Source organism: Podarcis vaucheri (assembly GCF_965113315.1).
Source record: "Podarcis vaucheri genome assembly, chromosome: 4".
Lineage (NCBI taxonomy): Eukaryota > Metazoa > Chordata > Lepidosauria > Squamata > Lacertidae > Podarcis > Podarcis vaucheri.
This window is the reverse complement of record NC_138762.1, coordinates 33,797,149-33,820,050: the sequence shown is the minus strand read 5'-3', so window position 1 is coordinate 33,820,050 and position 22,902 is coordinate 33,797,149. Positions and strand designations below refer to the sequence as shown.

At 44.0% G+C, this 22,902-nt stretch overlaps 1 protein-coding gene across 1 annotated transcript in view; it reads left to right on the top strand.

Moving 5' to 3' along the window:
* Positions 1-7,883, top strand: part of GAP43 (growth associated protein 43) — a 57,918-nt gene extending 50,035 nt beyond the window's left edge. Inside the window, exon 3 of the mRNA XM_082221613.1 lies at positions 7,036-7,883. Within this exon, the coding sequence (XP_082077739.1) occupies positions 7,036-7,124 (89 nt within the window). The 3' untranslated portion in view covers positions 7,125-7,883. The remainder of the gene's footprint in view (positions 1-7,035) is intronic.
* The last annotated feature ends 15,019 nt before the right edge of the window (positions 7,884-22,902 follow it).

The following is a 22,902-nucleotide window of genomic DNA, read 5'->3' as shown; positions in this document are numbered from 1 at the left end:
CCATCCCCTCTCTGGGGTGTTTCTTTAGGTACAATTAAGGATTCTGTGCTGGTGGAGGAAGCTCTGATGTTACTGTGTGAGCATGAGAGAAAGAGGGGGGGGAGAGAGAATGAGAGTTGGGAAGGATGGAGAAATGAGCAGCAAGGCGTATCTCAGGCATTTTGTTCTGCTGCCTGGGATATTCTCTCTCTCTCTCTCTCTCTCTCTCTCTCTCTCTCTCTCTGCTGAAGGTAGCTGTGGAGAGAGGAATGGGTGAGCTCGTCTTTCCTCCTGTGAATGCAGTCGTAACAGGGTTGAGGCATCACATTCACAAAGAGCATCACTCCCTCTCTCTCTCTCTCACCTCCCTCCCACCACCACCACCAGCCCCCTTGAGTGATTTCTCTGGAGAGACATTACTGCTTTTGCCCATCAGCCAAAGTTGGAGGGTTTCCATGACGACCAGGCAGCTGGTGTCTAGACACAGTGAGAGATGCCTTGCAATGGAGCTGTGGTGCTCTCGCTTCCCTTCTCAACCCATACATACAAAAGCACACGCCCTGTGTTGCCTCCTCCCTCCTCCCCATTTACTACACACACACACACACACACACACACACACACACGATGGTGTTTCTATTCCACAATCTTTAGTAAGAGGAAAGGATGGTGCAAGAACACCAAACAGAGCCTCCATCTACTCAGATTAATGAAGTCAGGAGGATGTTGCTTCGATGGATTTGGAGAGTGCTTAATTGGGTCAGGAAACAGCAAGCATCTATCAGGATAACACAAAGAGCTCCCTACCTCCCTTCTGCTATTCTGTTAGGTTGAGGAAAATAGGTACATTAGAGAACACTTTTGTGTGGGGGGCGGGGCAGGAAGGAATAAAGCGTGTATAATACACATTTTTTGGGGAGCATACAAGGTAATTCCTAAAATACTGGTCACCTGGAGTACAGTTAGCCCAAGATGATGCATTTCTTCTGCGACAATCAACCTGTTTTATTGAATCTGTTATTTTCAGCTCTTTATTTGCTTTACATTTAAATATATTTTTATTCCCCCTTTCTGCCAAGGTGGTTTGCATTTTATAACCATAGCTTCTAATCAAAGAGACATGATACAGAGTTGGGAGGTTAGAGGAAGCAAATTCAGACAACAGTTCTTTCATACTGGTTGCAGAATGAACAACACAATCCTATACATGCCTACTCTGAAGTAAGTCCTGTGGGGTTTCATAGGACTTATTGCACCTAAAGTGTGCATAGGACCACAACAAAAGCTATAGAAGGATCAGGTGAGATGGGCTTTCCGGAGATGTTTCCTGGAGAGGAGAAGCTAAATCCAGAAATGGCTTTCTGGGTGGGGTGCAGCCAAAATGCTACCTTCCTAGTACGTGCGCCACTGCTGCTTTCGAGGAGGGAGCTGGGTGCGAAATTTGTGCAGTGCAGACACATCCGCAGGAATCATGGATTGGCTCCACTGGTGCATTTGCACCACACTGACCTTCCTGCCCCTCCCCTTGCTCCCAACAAGCAAGTAGCCATGTTGGCTCTGCTGTGCTTCCAGATCAAAAACATTATTGCAGGCTTTACTTAACAGTGACCCAGCTGCCAGAAAGCTAGTGTTACAGCTCCACCACACCTGAAGAGCCCCTTCTGCCCAAATCCCCATTCCATTTGAAAGAGATGTAGCTGTGTCGGTGCTGAACTAGTGCCTGCAGGTGGTAACGGGCTGGGTAAGGCCTAAAAATAATAATAATAATATAATAATAATTTATCATTTATACCCCGCCCATCTGGCTGGGTTTCCCCAGCCACTCTGGGCGGCTTCCAAAAGAATATTAAAATACTGTGATACATCAAACACTAAAAGCTTCCCTAAACAGGGCTGCCTTCAGGTGTCTTCTAAAAGTCTGGTAGTTGTTGTTCTCTTTGACATCTGGTGGGAGGGCGTTCCACAGGGAGGGCGCCACTACCAAGAAGGCCCTCTGCCTGGTTCCCTGTAACTTGGCTTCTCGCAGTGAGGGAACCGCCAGAAGGCCCTCGGTGCTGGACCTCAGTGTCCGGGTAGAACGATGGAGGTGGAGACGCTCCTTCAGGTATACTGGACCGAGGCCGTTTAGGGCTTTAAAGGTCAGCACCAACACTTTGAATTGTGAAACGTACTGGGAGCCAATGTAGGTCTTTCAAGACCGGTGTTATATGGTCTCGGCGGCCGCTCCCAGTCACCAGTCTGGGTGCTGCATTCTGGATTAGTTGTAGTTTCCGGGTCACCTTCAAAGGTAGCCCCACGTAGAGCGCATTGCAGTAGTCCAAGCGGGAGATAACCAGAGCATGCACCACTCTGGCGAGGCAGTCCGCAGGCAGATAGGGTCTCAGCCTGCGTACCAGATGGAGCTGGTACACAGCTGCCCTGGACACGGATTTAACCTGTGCCTCCATGGACAGCTGTGAGTCCAAAATGACTCCCAGGCTGCACACCTGGTCCTTCAGGGGCACAGTTACCCCATTAAAAACATTAAAGCTGAATCCTGACAAGATGGAGGTTCTGCTTGTATGTCCAGAAATTGGGTGTTTCGCTTGTTCTGGAAGGAAACACACTCTTCTTAAATGAGCAAGTAGGTAATCTGTGGTTGCTCCTAGATCCATCTCTGTCACTGGAGGCCCAGGTAGCATTTGTGGCAAGCAGGGCCTATTTCCATTTTTTGTCATTCTTGGACCACAGGGCTGCATGCTCCAATAACTTCACATGTCAATTCTTATAATCTGCTACATTGGGCTACACTGGAAGACATACCCTCCAACATGACCTAGCCCAAAACTGGGGCACCATCTTCTGGGTCTGCAGTTCCACATGAGTCACGTGACCTGTGCGAGATCAAGGTTCCAGAAAAAGCGTTTTCTTTTCAGGCACGATGCCATGCAAAATTGCTGCCCCACAAAGCGCCATGCATGAAAAAAGTGGAGGAAGCCATTTAATAAATTTGTAGAGCACTATTTGAGACCCTTTAACTAGATATCCTGGGATTGCACCTAAGACATCTGTGTGCCAAACCCCATTATTGAGCAGTAATATTTCACTTTTCTAAGATGCTATATCTCCTGATGGAGAAAAAGCTTTCCTTTCTTGATGGAGTACCCCACCCCCACTATTTTATTATATGTTGGCATATAAATGTTTTTATAAATAAAATGAATATATTATTGACATTAATTTATTAGTAGCCTGCTATATAATTTAAAGGTGATGAAGAATAAAACCAGAATAAAAAACAGCTAAAAACACATACATATAGCATTAAGTTCCAATTTTAATCAATTCTTAAAGGGGAAAAAAATCATCTAATATGTTGATGCCATAAAACATCCTTGCTTTTCATTACAAAATCTCACCATTATTATTTCTGTAGTCTTTGGTATACACAAGCAGATATCCAGTGGCCATTTAAGAATGTAGTGTTTAGTTAATGCAGCTCCATTGAACTTGGCAGAGCCATTAGCCTGTATGTTCTTAATTACCATGAGAAACAAATCATATTAGGTTATGAGAGAAATATCATTGGCTAAGGTTCTTTCCAAGGCCTTGGCTTTCCCACTTCTTTTCTAGATGTCCTGCAGTCGTAATTCACCAAACAAAAGATAGTTCCTAGAAGCAAATATTTTTCAAACCATGGGTTATAAAGCTGCCTTATTTAACTAGCCATTTTTTTAAAAAGCAAATCAGGATTCCTGCTAAGTTGGCTCTTGGAAAGTTAAACTAAACTAGGAGAAGTCTTCCTGGATGCACGGGATGGGATGGGAAGGGGGAATACACCTGCCTGACACTTCACTTGGGCTCTTGGGAGGTTCATCAACATGATGCTAAACCATAGTTTAACGTTACATGTGAATGTAGCCATTAGCTTTACTAGTCCTAGGCAAATACAAGGCTAGGAACAGATGAATGCTCACCTGATGAAATGTGGCTAGATTTGGCCCACAGATTTTCTAATGGAAATCTTGCCTCTAGGAAAGTGAAGTTCAATTGACTTCCAAGTTGCTGTGCCTTAGATCCAGGGATAAAAGCACTGTTCTACTTTCCTAATGGTCAGAGCAAAGGTCAAGGTGGATGCAAGCCAATCAAGTGGTTGATGTTGAGTGCCAAGGGAATTGTAATGGCTGTTTCCGAGTGAGCAGTGTCAACAATAAATATGAAAACCATGAAGGACAAATCCTCTGAGGCTGTTGGAAGGAATCTAGAGTGCTGATATGATTTATTTCTACTGGCACTGTGGTTGATCATTTAAAGATCCCACAGATATAAAAACAAAACCATAAGCCACCAGCCACAAAAAGAAAGTAAGATCAGTGGCAATGTGCTGTTGTCTGCTTCAATTTAATTAATCCTGGCAAGTCAAAGAGGGCTGGGCAGATCCCAAGAGACTGTCTTTTACCCAGAAATCCACTCAACCTAATTTCACCAATGTAGGGCAGCAGAAGGACTTGGCGCTCAGCCTACAGGCCATTAGCACATAGTGGAGATGGAGACAGCTGGGAATGCTGCCCTCAGTTGGAACTGGTGCCCCCCCCCGCCTGACTCAGTTTTATAGCAACCAAGTTTGTATTTATTCACAGCACTCATTCATTTCCTGATAAATGAATGTGCACATCATCCTTGTCCTTTCAAGGAACTACAAAGTGCACCAGGAAGCAAGGTTCTTAAGAAGCTGTGCCAGCAGGATTTTGCCTTATCTGCTGAAGGCCTCTTTGTTTACTGTAGTATGAGACAGAAGAGTGCTGGTGATTCCCAGGTGAAGGAAGAGCATTGGTTATTGGAATCTCCATGCACTAGAAAAAGTAAACTCTGTGTTAATCACCTATCAAGTTGTTCCTTGGTGCAGAGAGAAAATGTTGACATTGCTCGAACTGGGAATGGGTGGGGAGGCAGAAGTGGGTATTGAAAGTAAATGTAGATTACTGCATTGTTGGGAGTGAAAGCTAATGCAGAGTGCCCGTCATAAGGCATTTACAATTCTTCCACAAACTATGGTTTGGGAAGCAGTGTTATTAAACCACAAAGGAATAAGATGAACTCTCCTGGATCAGACAATGGTCCATGTATTGCAGCGTGCTGTTTCCAACAGTGACAAAGAGGAAGTCCGTGGAAGGGCTATTAGAGGCAGACAGAGAGAGGAGGAAGTCCATTTTCCCTGAATGTGCAAGGACATTTGCCCACCAAATTGTAATTCTATGCATTTTCAACAAAAATCCCATAAGTTCTTTTCTATTAAAGGTCCCATGTTCCCAGGTGAACTGACATGAAAAAGTCCTGCATGCCAAAATGAAGGGATTTCCCAAAGGCCAAAGTTACTTTGTAAGAGCTGTCAATGGCACCAGTGCAAGTAATGCGCCTTTGCTTTGGTTCAGGGAAACCTGGCTTTTTCTCACTTCAATCTTACAAACTAGATCCCTTCTGACTAGATGTTTCTGTCACCCAGATGACTTTCTAGTTTGTTTTATCTACAGTTGCTTCCATTATTATTTTGGTCTTTAGAGGTGACCCAATAGTAATAGCTTAATTTTTCTATTATACTGTGTATGCCCTCTGTATCCAATCCCTCCTGCCATGCCCCCTCCCCTGCTCTATTTAATTTGGCTCAGTGTAATTAATTAGTTCAGCGTAACTATCACTCCCAGTTTCATACAGTCATCAGCTTCTGTTGGAATCTCCATTTCTCCCATAACTATGCCTAGAAAGGATAAGGAATTCAGCAAGGCACGAGACTAGGAAGTGTAGGAGATACAGGGGCGCCAAAGTGGGGTTCTTCCCAAGCCACCCTCTTCACTGGCTCCAGTGGCGTAGCGTGGGTTGTCAGCACCCGGGGCAAGGCAAGTAATTCGTGCCCCCTAACCCGTGGATTTGCGCCCCCTAACCCGTGGATTTACACCCCCTAACCCGTGGATTTGCGCCCCTAACCCGTGGATTTGCGCCCCCTAACCTAACCCCCAGATGTTGCGCCCGGTGCGGCCGGCCCCCCCTGCACCCCCCACGCTACGCCACTGACTGGCTCTGCTTCACACACCTCTTTGAATGTGTCATGGAACTCTAATAATACCTCTTGCGTGCCTGGATGCAGAAGAAAGAGACAGGTGTGTATATGTGCATAGAAACTAGCCTGCTGTACAAAGATAACATTTAGATGCATTGCTCCACCCATTTATTTATTTATTTTGCCGTTGGCTCTTCCCACCTCTGCAAGAATGGGAAATGTTTTTTTTAAAAAAATACTGTGGCCTTTTAAATGTGTTTATGGAGGGGGGGTTATTGGTCTGTTTTTATTATGTATTTTGTGTTCTCATTTTGCATTTTTATGTTGTGAACCATTTTGCGATCTTCGGGTGAAGGGCGGTAGACAAATTTAACAAATAATAATAATATGGCACTTGGTCTTGCTCACTTCCTATAAATTCAGAAACTGGTGCCACGTCACGTTACAAAGCAAAAGGATTCTGCGTTGCCAATTCGTGTGTACAGAGCTAGGTCTGCATTGCCAATTTCTAAGACTATTGGTCTACACAATTTCTAAATCCATACACACACAAACACAGAACAGCTAGGCCCAGGAGCTTTCTAAGCTGCATAGAATTAGTGTATTGAAGTTCCTTTATAACAAGAACAAGTAATGTGTGCCTCAGTCAGCCATTCAAGTGAACACGTAGAGGCTTAAAGTGGAGAGGGGATGAGGTGCACATGAAAGCCCCATTTCCAGAGTTGCAGAGCTCAACTGGAGTCCTCCATGCAATCAGAAGAGGGGGCTCAATATGCTTAGAACCCTGATAGCACATGTTCAGCCAAATGTGCTTAGAAGCCATCTTTGGAACTTTCCCTGCTCAGGTCTGAAATGGAGCCTTCGAATGGGGAGGGGGCATGGGGGGCATTCCGCTAAACCTCTTCCTAGCTTCATGGTCATTCACTTGAACACCCAAATATGGCGCTCAAGCTAATTTTCCCACAAGTGTCAATGTGTGAATCGAGGGGGAATTTACAACTTTGCATTTGTATACCTTTCAGATGCTGTAGAAGAAACCAAACCTTCTGAAAGTGCCCAGCAGGAAGAAGCGAAAGAAGACGAGAGCAAGGCGGACCAAGAAAATGCCTGAACACTAAGAAATGACTCCCTGTTGCCCTGTGCTCCCCTCCTCTTTCCCCGTATCTCCCCTCCCTCCCTTGTTCCAATCTCACCCTCTCCCGCTCGCCCTTGGGCTGAGTCTGTCTGTCTTCCTTGTCCCCTCCGCGCCCCCCCTTAACCCTTTTTCTCTCTGTGTGGCAAACATTTAAAGAAAAAAAAAAGCAGGAAAAATCCCAGTCAAACAGTGTGGCTTAAACATTTTGTTTCTTGGTGTTGTTATGGCGAGTTTTTTGGTAATGATGATCCAATCATTTTGGGAAAATTCTTGCACTGTATCAGAATTGTTTGATCTGCGCGTGCGTGTGTTTGTCTGCCCACCACGAGTGCGCTCTCTCTCTCTCTCTTTCTCCTTCTCCCCCCCCTCTCTGTTCCAAGTGTGTGCGCAATGTTACGTTCATCTGAGGAGTCCAAACCTATTGAGTGAGTTAAGGAAAGGAAAAAAACAAAAACAAAAAAGAGAATGAACATTTTTCTTTTCTTTTCTCCCCTTTTCAATGTGGTGATGATGATGGTGATGGTGGAATGAACTAAAGGAGGCAAAACAAACAAAGCAAAAAAGAAAAAAGGAAAAAAAGGAAAAAAAGGAAAAGGAAAACACAGAATGAGAATACAACCCCGGTTTGTTTTTAAAAAATAATAAAATAAAATAAAGCAAATGTGCCAATTAGCGTTACTTGTGACTCCCGGCTCCTTTTTCAAACTGCAGAATGACAATAAAGGAGAATATTTATGATGGTATCACTGTGATGCATTTCTGTAGCACATTATATTTCAGTGGATCTTGTGTGTTTTGTGGATAGAAATTCATTCGGGTGGTTATCAGTATACCAGACATGCTTCAATTTTTATGCGGATAACTTTTCTAAGGAGCAGCATATGTAAGAATGGCCACAGAAGTGCAATTTTCAGTCTTACATACACCAATTAAGGATCAGATTTTTGATGCACATAGTAGACTGAAATTCCTACGGCACATAGGTTCATCCGTTCTGACATAACCAGATACATGTAGCATCACATACTGCACAGTTTTTCTGTTCCATCTGCAGTCACAGAGGATGGATAATTCAGGATCACCTAGTCGTTCCTTGTACACTTTCAGTAAAAATGAATGTCTGACAGATGCCAATATTGTATGTCAGGTGTTAGCTAGGGAGGGAGGAGAAATCATCAGAAGGTCCTAGGGCAGGTTACAGCAATACAAAACACACCATTAAAACAGATTAAAACAATATTACAATCACAATTAGAGTTTAGATAGATAGTCAAATTAAGGTGCAATGAAGGTGTGAGACAAAGCTCTGTGGAGTAGGGATTCCACAATTTAGGGGCTGCCACAGAGAACCCCCTTTTCTGGGTCACCACCCCATTAATCTCTGAAGGCTTCCTGAAAATGAATGCCAAAATACAGCTGCTGCTTCTTCTTTTGAAATTTGCACTTCTCCAATTTCTGTGATGCAATTCTCCAACCAAATGATGCATAAGAGAACATGTAGATTTGGGGGAAGCATGCCTAAAATGCATATATTTATGAAAATGGCATATCAAATGCATTGTATTGGGAGAAGTTGGCTGCAAAAGTGTGGGCACTGCATACAAAATATGAGGAGAAAGGCACCCTAAAATGCTGATGAATTTTCACAAGGATTTCTTTTTTGGGGGGAGGGGAAATCTCCCACTGATGTGGAAATGGGGATAACAGAATGGATTATTAGAAAAACAAGAAACTGAAAATGACAGTTTTGTCCATCTCTAGCATGAGCAGACTTCAGGCTTCAGGAAACCCCAAGAACCAGCAACTGTAGCCAGTGGCAAATAGTCCCTGGGGGAAGGCAGACCCAATTACCTACTGCATCCCATGAGCTATATGCCCCCTTGGACAAGTACAGTTCTACAGCCGATTTGTTTCAAATCAGGGATCCTAACAGCATAATTTAGAAAGAAAGAAAGACTTTGTTGTCACTATTGTTAAACTGCAAATTGTCCAGCGATCTACCTTCTGACCATCCCTGCTCTATGCAACTTCAGTCTCAACTTCCTGTAGCTTTACAGTGCCCTCTGCTGGTTAGCTGCTAATTTGCAAAAGAGGGAAATGTTTATTAGGCAGTGGTAGAAGGAAAGCACCGTAGAAGTTACAGGGACTACTAACTTAGTTGGTCTTTAAGGTGCTACAGGAAGGAATTTTTTTATTTTGACTATGGCAGACCAACACGGCTACCCATCTGTAACAGGGACTACTATAGTTGATGAAACAGGTGGGTCTATATAGTCTAGAAATCTGACTTAGCCATTAGCAAATTCCCACTATTTGACGCAAACATATGTCTTCTATAATGCTTGTAGGTGTTGTGAATGAGTAGCTCAGTATCCCAGTTGTGTACAGGTTAGCTTTAGGAGTAAAGTGAAAGACAATATAAGCCTCTGATCAAATCAGAGATCCTGCAGACCATCTCAGTGCCTCCTACCTGAATTATTTCCAAAGTACTTTGTGATATGTTTAAATAGCAGGCCTCCCTGGTCTTACTGGAACTTGAATAGCTCATTTTTGAGACAGCATCCCAAACAAGCTAGCTGAGGACCACCTGTTTTGAGTCAGTGGAGAAGTGCTTCCTACAAAACCCCACAATTTTGCTAGTGTTCACTATCTGAATATACACTAGGACCAGTTTCCCTTATCTGATGAGACCTGACAGCCTCAATAGCTCAAGGCATGTATAGCTGTCTGCCTCTGCTGTTCTCTTTATTAGCTGTGAGAGCAAACAGTTTAATTGTATTACGGGAAAACCATTTTTTAAAGGATCCTTCTGTAAAAAAGCTCTTAAGATAATCATAAATCCTGCAGGTGATGCCCTCTCACTGCCCTGATTAATGTCTCTATATTGTCTGTGAGCCTCTTTTTAATATGACTTTCTTCTCAGTGAAGGCTGGAAACAATAGCCGCAGTGACCCTTAGCAATAGTGTTATACAATAGCACATGCTTGATAAACCCACTAGCCCCACAGCTGAAACACCCAAAAGGACATTGTGTCCAGAGATGATGCTGAAGTTCTCTGATCTTGGGCACAAGTCAAAAGCCTCCCTCAAAGGAGTACCAACAGCCCTTGGGCAAATGTGATCTCCCATGGTACTCTGGGCTTAGAGTCCTGTTGTGCTGTTGCGCAGGAAGGAAAGGGGATGAGGGGAGAGTGGGGAGTGGGGCTGGGCTTTAGGAAACACTGACTGCTGGTGGACACAGGGACATTTCTTCCAGGCTCTCAGATTGACTGGTACAATGAGGTTTCCCCATTCTGTCCTCCTCCCCTGGATGATCTCAGTACTTTTCAGAATTAATCCAAGATATGTTTTGGAAACACTTTCATCTCTAGTCACCAAAGACAGTGGAACCTCAGGTTGCAGGCATAATCCGTGACGGAGGCACATCCACAACCCGCAGCGTTTGCAAGCTGAAGTGCCGTGTCTGCGCAGGTGCTGGTGCGATTTGGTGTTTCTGCACATGTGCGAAGCACAATTTAGCACTGCTGCACATGCACAAGCGGCGAAACCTGGAAGTAACCCATTCTGGTACTTCCGGGTTTCCCATGGTCTGCAATCCGAAAACATGTAACCTGAAGCAAGCATAACACGAGGTATGGCTGTAATTTGTTTGGAACAGTGTGTTTGAATAGAATCCTAGTTAAAAATGAGAATGTTAGGAAAGAAGGGAAGGGAAGGGGGAAGAGGGAAGAGGGAAGAGGGGGAAAGGGGAAAGGGGAAAGGGAAGCAGAGTGTATGGCAAACTCTGGGGCCTTAAGGAAGGGTAGAGCATCTGCTTGCATGCAAAACGCCCCGGGTTAAATCCCTGGCATCTCCATACAGAGCTGAAAAAGATGCCAGCCTAGGAACTGGAAAGCTGCTGCCTACAATACTGAGTTAGATGGACCAATAGTCTGACTAAGGACTCAGCTACATTAGTAAACAAACAAACAAACAAACAAACAAACAGACAAACGTTTTACAAATGCTCTGTAACCCTGTGACACCAGATGGCGCTGTAGAGCTGTAATGGGAACTCTATGAAATGTTACAACTTTGAGCTAGAAAACAGTTTTTTAAATATCATTTTCAGATTGTTTTTTAATAGCTTTGTAGATGCCTGTGTATAAGGCAGCTTCCTCTGTAAGGTGAATGAGTACAGTGTGGCAGATGGAATTTAAACTAACTATGTGAATTCTCCTAAGAAACTAATATGCTTCCACTGCAGATTTTTTATTTAGGGAGGGGTAGTATTTCTGGTGGCAGAACTAACCTTCTGGGGTAGTTTGTCCACTCAGCTCTCACCCAGAAGCTGTCAGCATGAGACACCCCACAAACAGCTTCACCTGGCCAGCTAAACCAGGTGAGGGTAGTCAATGGGTCTCAAACCCTCTGTGAGTTAAGAACTTTCCCTGTATGCAAAGATAGGCTCCAGCGAATTGAGTGGATAAGACGAATAGTGGGTTCAACGTTCAAGAAAGCTGTTTCTCTGCAAGTGGTAGAGGGAAGTGAGGGATAGATGGCGCTCCTCAACCTGGGAAGGCAGCTCATCTAGGAGAAAGAAAACTGATCCTGAACCTCCGCTGCCTTGTGGGATATCTTTGGGAGAAGAAAGGGCTAAGGAGTAAACTCTACACAAATCCAGAGTGGAGTCCCTAAGACAGTTGGCTGGCAGCTTGTACGCTTCCTTCCAGCAATTCCTGAAGCCAAGCAGTTGCCAAAATGTTTGCTCTGCTTTCCTTTGGACCACATCAGCGAGGCCAAAAGGAGGGTCTTGTCATCTGGGCAGCGCAGGACCTCCATACACACTGCTTAGGTTTGTACCCCGTGGAGATCACTTCGGTGTTGCTAACAGCAGTTTGCCTTCACCCCTGGAGGCACACTTCATTGTCCCTCAAGACAGATGGATGACAATAATGACAACATTTTTATCCTGCCTTTCCTCTAAGGTGGCATACATAGTTCTGTCATTTTCTCCTCAGGGCAAACCCTGAGCAAACCCATTGAGTAAACAACAATAAATCTTCACTAACTTTTGAATATTTTTTTTTTACAAATGACTATTAACTTTTGAGAACACTGCCGATTAGCACAAATGCCAAGAGAAAGGAAACAAGGGCTGCTTTAGAAGTCAGGCAAGGTAGCTCTGTCTAATAACCATCACTGACTTGAAAGCTTTTCTGAAACAATGAAATTGTACATTTATGCTTCACACCATTCATTGCTAGGCTTTTTAAAGCCCTTGGGTCTGGAATCTCCAGCCACCTCTGAAACATAGCCGCTGTTTAACAAGGCATAACAAGTTTCAAGAGGAACACTGTTAACAGGTTGGCACTGCAAAGGCAAAGATGAATACAGGCCCTAATATATTAACCAGCTTTTGATCCTTTATTAAAAAAAATTAAAAAAACCTAGAAGAACAAGGTTTAGTGCTACTGCTTAGATCAGGGATTTCAAACTGTGAACACTTTACAATGGAAAGACCTTGATACCACACAGGATTCCAGAAGACCAGGTAAGCCAAGACCCCATCTTCTAATAGACAAGTAAGACATTTACCCAGAACTTTAGCCCAATTGTTTCCTCTTCCTCCTAGTCGCAGATTCCATTTATTCCACCATGATCCTAAACACACTGTGTCCCTCTTCTTCCCCTCTCAGTCCTTAATGCTAGCTCTCATTTTACACCATGATCCTTAGTGAAGGTCTGTAGTTCAGCAATGGAGCATGAACTGGTGGTAATCTTGCTGGCTTGGTTGGGATCAGCCAGATGGCCCCCAGATAGCACTTTGGGACAGTGCTAATCTCCCCACAGCGGACCCACCTGGCTGGCAAGCTCACCAGTGCAGGGGCAATGATTCCACCTGGGCAAGATTTTTTCCTCACCCTTGCAACACCCAAAATCAGCTCTACCTCCAGACCTGCTTTGAGATACCTTCTAAAAATGCAGGGCTAATGATGGGATGTCAGCATTGGGTCAGTATTGTAGTACCCAGATCAGTGAGAAAAGCATTATTAGGTAGGAAGATGTTTTATATCAAACCAGACCATCCATCCACTTGGCTCAGGATTGTGGTTTGCCTGTGGCTCGCCAAGGTTTCTGTCAGGAGTTTTTCCTCTACCTGGCGGTGTCACCTATCTACTGCATGCATAAATGTGCCCTACCACTGAGTAACAATTCTTCCTCATACTTGACGAGGTCAAGCTAAAATTTGACAAATCTTGCAATAAATAAAAATCCAGCTAGTTAACATTTGTAGAAAATAAATAAACCTCATCCTCATACAAATCATTGCCAAGCTCTAATATTAGTTAGCAAATTTACAAAATTCAAGTGACTCGTCCCCAGGGTTCTTCTACATAGTTCACTTCAGCGTATGGCAGCAGTCTTGGAGATCATTTTCACAGAATGCTGTGAGCAAAGTAGCACAAGATTTATATTTTGGGAACCAAGGTACTTTCATATTTGACAGTTTGAAAATATTAGCACAGAGAGAGGGGTGCCATCTAGTGTATCAGCAACTCATAACTGCTTGTAGCACCCAAAGGATTTTGAAGGCCATCTTCTACCCTATAAAGATTTGCCAGGCTTTGGTTAACCAGTGAAAACTAAGGGCAACCCAGCCTTTGATCAGTTCATCATTTGTGTGTGCTGAAAATTTCTATGATGTAGTACAAAACAGCACCATCGTCTTATTTATTACGTGTTTCAAATTCTGTGATTTGCTTGCAAATAAACTGGTTCTGCTGGCAGACAAACTAGTAAAGCATGTTGCTCTTTCAAAGATGAACTGAAATTCCTTTTAACATATAGACATTGAAGATCAAGATCATATTGTCAAAGGAAATGGTTCTCTAGTGTTACTGAAAACACTGTAGTCTATCTACGTAGGTAGGAATGACAAGATGCCTCTTCCATTTAATTTGCACCCTGCAGGCAATTATAGAATCTCAGTGCAGACAAATATGTAGTTGGAATGAGCACATTACAAGGCTGGGCTCTTGTCTGCTGGGTTGTTTCTCTTTACCACGTGTTCATCAGAACCGCTATACAGAATCTGTGCACACAAACAGGGCATGATCCAGAGCCAGCTATGTGCTTTTCATTTGACTAATGCTAATGGCTGAATAGGGCTAGTATTTCAGTTACTCGTGCATTTTCTCCTCTATTCACCACAATTTTTTGCCCAGGGCAAAAAAAATCAAAGCATCAATTTCTGTGAACAAGTAGGGTGGTATTCAATTATGGCATCCAGTCAGCACTGGCAGATGTAACTGGCAGCGGTGCACATACTAACACTGGACATAGTCATCATGGCTAGTAGCCACTGATATCCTCATTCTCCCTCCACACTGGCCACCGCATTGAGGGTGGTGGTGATGGTGGTGGTGGTGAATCCCATAGTTTATCAAAGTGCTGTGTAAAGAAGTACTTTGGAAGTCCTGAATCTTCTAATATTCACCTTCATTGGTGGCAACAGATTCAAATGACTGAGGACCACCCTCCCCCTCATGTTCCAGATTGACTCTACATCTGGGGCACTGTGAGAAATTAAAGTATCAGTGAGGCCCACCACCATGGGCTACTTAAAGCCAAAGGGGGCGGGAAGGAAAGAGGCCTGAAGCAGGTGTACCAGCAAATGGGTCCAGGACTGCACAGTGGTCACAATTTCTCCTACCAGCTTGGTTTCCTCAAAATAAGAGTTTCACATGTCCAGGCAGAATAAAGAGAATAAGAAATCTATAAAGAAACAAACATGTAGAACACCATTCACCAACTTGGTGAAAACCCATCTATCCAGTGTGATACAAAAATAACCTGGAAAGCACCAGGTCGGTGATATAGAAGAATGGGGGGAGCATATTTTCATGCAGTTTATTGGTGTGTGCTTTTATGTATACTTAAAACAAAGCCCGGCCTACCAAGGCAGAGGGGCTGCTGGTCCCTAGTCATTAGGCGGCAGCAGCCTGGCCTGTTTGCAGTCTTAGCCTCTGTAATCCTCACTGGTAGAGAGGTCATTAATAATGCTTTCTAGCCTGTCACTGCATGCTGCATCTTTTGAAATCTATGCCCCTCTGGGCCCATTAGAGGGAGGAACTATGTCTGCTGAAACATATGAGTCTGGCAAGTACTGCCTGCTGTTCTTGTCTCAAAGCCAACACCACCATCCTTGTACACTAAAGAAGGCTGGGAGACTCTGGGGGAGGATAGTGAGTGAGAATGGGGGTGGGGACTGAATCAGAGTTGGGGTTAAAGCTGAAAGCCTGTGCCTCAACAGAGAGAGCAGGAATGGTGCCTAGTCTGAAATCAATGTATGAAAGGGATTCTGGCATCGGGTGAATAAATACAGGAAACCATTTACCAAGTAGTTGTTTCCCCCTCTGTGCATATAGCCACTTGGAAAATCAGTTATCCATAAGGAGGTCATCTTCCAGGTGTCCCAGTGAGGTAAGTTGGATGGTTGAAGGGAGGGAGAGAAGGAGAGAGAGTATGCTTATGGTCTTGTTTTGTAACGTGTCCTGGAAGCTTCGCTGAAGGCAAAGATGATCTTTTAAACAAATATGTTTGGCCAAACATCTACTCTCAATGAGAAATCTAGAGAAATAGAGACAAATAAAATTTCTCCTTATTTAGGATGGCCATATTTCTAGAAGTTGAGCTTTTTTGGGGGAAATGAATCTCAAAACTTTTTTTAATGTCCTCAAAATCTCAGACATTTTCCTGATTTCCTGAAATTCCCCCTGGATGCTACTTTCTCTGGTTAAATCCTGAACATGTCCAGGAAATTCCAGACGTATGTCAACTATACCTTATTACTACTCTGAAGAATGCCAGAAAAAGTGGCTTAACAGCTGCTTAAATGTATGCTATGGTAATCACTTGGTTAATCTGCCCTCTTTACTCACCCCGGATCTCCACCCCCTACGACAGGGGTGTGGAATTTTAGCAAGGATATTCTAATGACTCTTAGGCTGCAATACCCACTTGAAAACAGCAGGACTCACTTATGAGTAGATATGTATAGGATTAAACTGCTACGGAACAATCCAAACCACCCTAATGTTGGACTGGGTCGAATTAGATGGAGACATCACTCAGTTGACCTCTCACTAATTGCCAATGGTGAGGAGGTGGTGAGGAGGCCTGTGGTCAGAATCCTTGCTGGATGAGGTCAGCTGGAAACCTCTAGATTAGGGCTCTGCTGCTCTGCAGAACCATGCCAGCAGGGGGTGGTTTTTGGATTAGTGTCATCCGCTCAATCCACCAGAATCTGTCTTCCCATGCAGTGGAAGACCCTAACTCACTAAGGGTTTGAGACTCATTGGCTAGCCTCACCTGGTTTAACCAGCCAGTCAAAGATGGTGTGGCCACTGTCACATGCTGACAGCTTATAGGAGCCACAGGTGATAACTAAGTGCAGGGTGGAGACCAAAGTTGGAAAAACTACCCCAGAAGGAGCATGACCCCCCACCAGAGGTACTACCACTCTCCTAACATCCCATATGGGGTGTATGGGTGGGCAAAAACCAAGATAACAATCACCACTTCTTTCTTCATTCATCTGGGGCATGCGCACAGAGGAAAAGCCATAGATAACAAAATCAAGGGGAATGCTTTAAAACATGTATCAGGTAACCACATCCATCCTTGTGGACCAGAATATCTGGAATCAATCTAGATTGAAAGCAGCATCTTGAGGATGAGCACAAATGATTCCAGATTGAGAAGAATACACATTAGTGCTGCAAATGGGTTAGTGTGTGCTTAGCCAAAGACTTCAATGCTACGTAGACATCCTTGGGAGTAAGACCCATTGAACTTCCTTCTGTACGCTCACATCAGATTTGACCAGTTGACTGTATGCAATGTACCAACAGCCTCAGTTCTGGGTAAGTTGTTTTAAATATTTGAATTCCATATGGTGAAATCCTGGGAATCTTCCAGCCGGTGTCTTATCACGTCATTTGTAGTTCTAAAATGTTCTTAATTGTGCTGGAGCTTCTCTGATCATTTATGGAACGGGAACAGGATTTTACAAAGACTCTGGTCTTTGAAATATTCATGGGGCTTTAGTGGTGTGTGATTCATTTACTCCCCCTCCCCCTTGTCTTAATGGGATGCCCGAGATTGGAAGAGGAGAGAGGAAACTCTGCTGGGAGAGCACCAGAGACAGCTCACTTGGTCACGAATTGAACTGGCCATACTCCACCCTGCACTTGCCTCTCAGATGCTACCCAGCAGAACTGACATTGGCCCAGCAAATGGCCCTGAAGTAGCTGTAGTACAAGAGAAGTGGGGGTCTGCATGTCCTACATCCTTTTCCAGGTTAAATATAAATACATGAGTTATGTAAGAGAGCATCTCATCACAGGGGGGTAAAAAGCAAAGGAGCATAATCAAACTGTTTTGACAGATCCATTTGTGGCATGTGCAGGGATGCCTCCATTACACAATTCTGAAAAACTCGCATTTGAAAATTTGTATTTCCCTATCACCTTGAGAACTGTTTATTCAATTTCTGTACTATATATACAACCATATTTTTGAGCTCCTAAATACTGTAATTTATCAGAATGACACAACTTAGGAAGGCTAGTAAGAAAACAAGTATTTCCCCAGGTAGATAGATTTGGAGATACGTGCTAGCAGTCAGTGTGGATTCAATATATACCAACAACTAGGATCTGGTTTACATATGAAGTAGACTGAGATGGACAACTCCTGAAGTGGTATAATACTTTGTACCATCTCACATTTTGGGGGAGTGAGCCACATGTTTTAATGTTCCTCCACATTTTTTTTAAACCCCTAGAAAATGATAATAAAAACACCAAATCTATACTTGAGAAAGATTCTGGCCCTGTTAAAGTTTAATGTACATAAAATGTTGTGTTTAAGTGCATTATAAGTTTTTTTGTATTGGGACAGAGGTGGTGATTTTCCACTTGGGTGCAGTAAGCTGTCTTGTGGCAGTTTTAGGTCTCTCCATTCAGCAGGAGATTCAAAACCTGAGTGTATATATGCAAATGATGTTACTTGCAATACAGACACAGAAGCTGTGAGATGCTGGCATGCTGGGAAAGGAAAGATTTGCTTAAGTTCTTTCTTGGACCAGAAGAAGAAACTTTATGAAATGGAACCATTGCTGGTTCTTGCCTTGTTACATTCTTTGTTATTCTGTAACGTTTATCCATTGTATCCAATGTTTAAGATTGTTCTGCAATTAAATCTATAAAACTCATTCTTGTGGTGAAGAGAATTCATTTCTGCACAAGAGTCCAGATCTGGGAATTCCGTTGTCCAACTCGAACACTCTTTGCTCTGTTAGCTCCTATTTTTCTGTTTTCAGGGTGCATTAAAACGGGGAGTCAGAGGTGGGATCTAAGTAGAGTTGAGGCAGAAGCCAAGGTGGGTTGCACCTTCCATGGTTTTGCCCACAGGCCTTGAAGAGAGGCTCCTTGTGTATTTTGAACACTTCTACTCCAAATGCTTGCCACACCACTGCCCTGAAGGGGACGCCCAAACAATACTGTGGAACAGAGTGTGAAAGGCGGGAAGAATGTGCCAAATTTTAGCGTCGTACAGGGAGCTGCTGAAATGCGAGAGCCCAAAGTCCATTACTGCTAGCACAAGTGAACTCTCTCCACTCTATATGGCATACAGTGGTACCTCGGGTTACAGACACTTCAGGTTATAGACTCCGCTAACCCAGAAATAGTACTTCAGGTTAAGAACTTTGCTTCAGGATGAGAACAGAAATCGTGCAGCGGTGCAGTGGCAACAGGAGGCCCCATTAGCTAAAATGGTACCTCAGGTTAAGAAGAGTTTCAGGTTAAGAACGGACCTCCAGAACGAATTAAGTTCTTAACCCGAGGTACCACTGTATTGCCAAAAATATCACTTCTGTTACCAGTTGCCTTCAACACTCTCTCTTTCCATATATGCAACACACTATATACATTCTTGTAAATCAGCCTTTTCCAATCTTGTGCTTCCTAAATAGCGTTGGACTACAACTTCCATTATCCTTGACCAGTCCCATCATGCATGCTGGCCTGATGGGAGATTTAGTTGAAAAGGTTTGTAGGGCACCAGGCTGTAGAAAGCTGCTTCAAATTGTGCTTGAGCTGCATGCATTAATCATGCTTCCCCTACACATACCCGCTCTGGGAGGAGAATGTTTATGGAAGTGTTTGCCCTAGAATTTGCAGTATATTCATAAAATTCATTATTGACATGCCCAGAATCATCCTAATTACCAGGTATTCATTTCCGCCCACATGCTCCTCCAACGCAGATCTGCATGGTGTGTCAGTGAATAAGTCTACAGGTTTTCAGCCTGTTGCCATTCAGCTCAGATAATCAAGCATTCAATGCCTCTGCTATGGTTTTTTTATTTATTTAATGGAGCAGGCTTGCAAAGCAGAAGGAGATTTATAATAGAAATAGAGAGGAATGTGGGAGTGTGGTCATGAACCATGTCCTCAGATGCTCTCTCTGAGAAGAAAATAAACTCTGAAAATTAGTAATGCGCAGGTTTCCCTACACTTGAGCCATAATTGGGTCACAGAGCACCAATGCCATTCTTGAATGTGTGAAAAAGACCACTTATTTTTCAAGGGTAGGTAAATTGTCTTGCAGTGTTTTCCCCATAGATGTTCTCACAATGTCACCCAGTAACTATAGTGTGTGTGTGTGTGTGTGTGTGTGTGTGTGTGTATGTGTGTGTGTGTGTGAAGGAAGGCAGCATGTTTCCTACACCAAAGATGTTTAGATCACAACTGATCTTTTCCTATACCATCGTCAGGGACTGCGCAGATGAGGAGTGGTAGAGACTGCCACCTCAAAAGCCTTCCAGAGAGGAGGAGAGGGGGGGGAGAGTATATCAGCACCCAATGTGCATTACCTGTTTGGTTCCTCACACCTGCAACACTACCCTTGAACGCCTATTCACAAAGCCATCTGACCATAGTGCAATAGCCTTTTCAAATATGCACACCTCAGTTTAACTGCCAATTGATTGTGGCTTATATTTTCAAATCATATAGAAGGAGGTTTGAAATCCGATGCCTTTCTTCTTCTTGATGGAGGAAAGTTGCATTAACACTGCTCCCTTTTCCTGCACAGAGCACCGGATATAGGGATTTAGGATGCTGATCAGATGGGGTGCAAAACTGAGAGGATCCATAACTGAGAAGATCCATTTGGGGGTGCCAAATTTTGGGCTTACTCAGGGTTCCTCATTATCAAAGTTTGCCCCTGCCATAAAAACATATTCCTGTTCACTAAGGAATATCTGATTGGTTGGGAGCATCCATATGACCAATCCACATAGGAAATAGAAGCAGAACCAAAGATGCAAATGACATCTAGTGAAGCCAGTGGCACCCAGGAGGATAGAAAAAGGGGAATATTTTTACTATTAAACCAATTTCAGGAAGATATTTCTAAACCCTTCTCCTCAATTACTATTTTTGGGCCAACAATAAAAATGGGAAGATTTGCAGCCCAGAATCTTTAGCACTTGTTGGTAGAATGACACTGGAGTGAACAAGAGAGAAGAAACTTCTAGAGAAATGCAGGGAGAATGTAGGCAGGACTATCTTCCTTGAAGAATCTATTTTCCAGCATTTCATTACTTTGAAGTTAATCTCCTGAGTGCTCAGTGCCCTTTTTTTTTCTTTCTAACTCAGTGCTTCCTGAAATGCACTTCCATTTGTCTGCCTTCTGTTAATTTTCCTTCAAATGCCTTGTGCTGGTGAACATTAGGGTCATAAATGCTCCCTCCCTTCTATTCTTCTTTCTGCCAGGTTCCTAAGCATGTCTTGCTCTGTTAGCTCTGCTATCAGTCTGCTGCAATGAGACTGACTTTCGCCTTTTGGTGATCCAGTGCATTAGGAAGGTGAGACTGAGAGTAAATGCAGGGCACCCAGGACCTGACCCATGGCTAATGACCCATGGCATTCCAAATACATCCTTTGTTTCTGGAGTAATAGTCATCAGCTCAGATTCTTAAGAATGGCAAGTTTCCTGAGGATTATAGCCTGTGTGAAGTTGGAATCCAAGTTGAAACATAGGGCCTGGTTCCAGGACAGCTGAGAGGCAGGTGCAGGGGTAGCTATGTACAGTTTCTCTCTCCAGGCCTCATGGAAATAAATTTATGAAGGAGAATGTGCAGGCACCTTTCTAAGTGATTTATGTGAGATGAGCCACTTGGCTGCACCCAACTACCAGTGGTTTTTAGCCATTGAGTGAAGTGAGAGCTGTGATTGTATGTTATTTGGACACCATGTGAGGCAGGTTAGGCTGAGAGCTGGGTAGAATCTAGACACATATAAAAAACAACAATGCTGTTCAAAAAAGCATTTTGAATTTGCCATAAGCTCACCATCGCCATCTAGTGTTGCACTTGCATAATGCACTTAAAACACACTTAAACATTATATTTGAAGCTGTATAGCTGAGTCCCTGGTGACTGGCCCATGACAGCAAGTGAGCAAAACCAACGACGAGTTAAGGATTTAAGATATAGTCTTCCCCAGCCCTACCTGGAGTCACCAGGAATTAAACCTGGGATCATTTGCATGCAAAGCACACGCACATGCGCACACTCACACACTGGGATGGGGAGGTGTTTTGTTGTTGCCCTTGTTACACTATTAGGAGTCAGAAATCCTTGCTGATCTACTTCAAATTATCCATAGATCTTTCAGTACATCCTGACCTACCTTTTGCTCACCTCTGGCCTAAAGGACTAGCTAGTCCATAGGATTCTGCTGCTGAGCATCTCCAAAACACTTTTGCAGTAACCTCTGGGAGCGATGAGACCTGAAGCCATGCTGTCACTCTCAGGGAAATTCTACAGGGAATAAACATGACTGCTCCTATGGTGTGTGCATAGAATCTCCCTGAGAGCAAGAGTATCCTGAACCCCTGGCCTAACTGGTGGCAAATCATGGTGTCAAGTCCCCAGGCCAGGGTCAATCCACGTGTCTAAACCAAAGCACAGTCCTGTGGAAGTCCAGGAGCATCCAGGTAAAGGTCCATCAGAATGGGCAGCTGAGCTGACACAGCACCTCAACTCTGTTGCCCTTTTATATTCTGCATGCTGTTTGCATCATCTGGGCTTGATGTGATCTTCACCTGTTCCAAGCCTACTTCAGCTAAGAAATCCCACACCTCCTCCCAGAGCTAACGACCTCCACCTGGCCAGCTAGGGAGCTGGACTATGTGCCCTTGCCTGCCTCACCCTCTGCTCCTTATGCCTCAGAGTCCACCATGCTTGTGGAGACAGGGGTTCCTCTAGCTCTGGTGATGGGTCCTGCTGTTCTGGTTCCTGTGCACTGATCCCCTATCCCAGCCTTTCTCAACCTGTGGGTCCTCAGATGTTGTTGAACTACAACTCCTATCACCCCTAGCTAGCAAGGCCAGAGCTCAGGGATGATGGGAGTTGTAGTCCAACAACATCTAGGGACCCACAGGTTGAGAACCGCTGCCCTATCCCCTCGTCATTCTCTGTCACCCTATGAGTACTTACTACACCAAACTCTCTGTCCCAATCCTCAGCTTGCCCTGGTGTGTCGCAGTCCCAGTCCCAGCTACACCCCTTGCAGGGATCCTTTCCCTCCTCTTCCTCCTCCACATTGTTCTTCCGGTTCATGACAAACAGCATGTCATCAGGTCCCATCACTCCCAGGGGCCATTTCAATATGCATGGTAGTAGGTGTCCTGCACA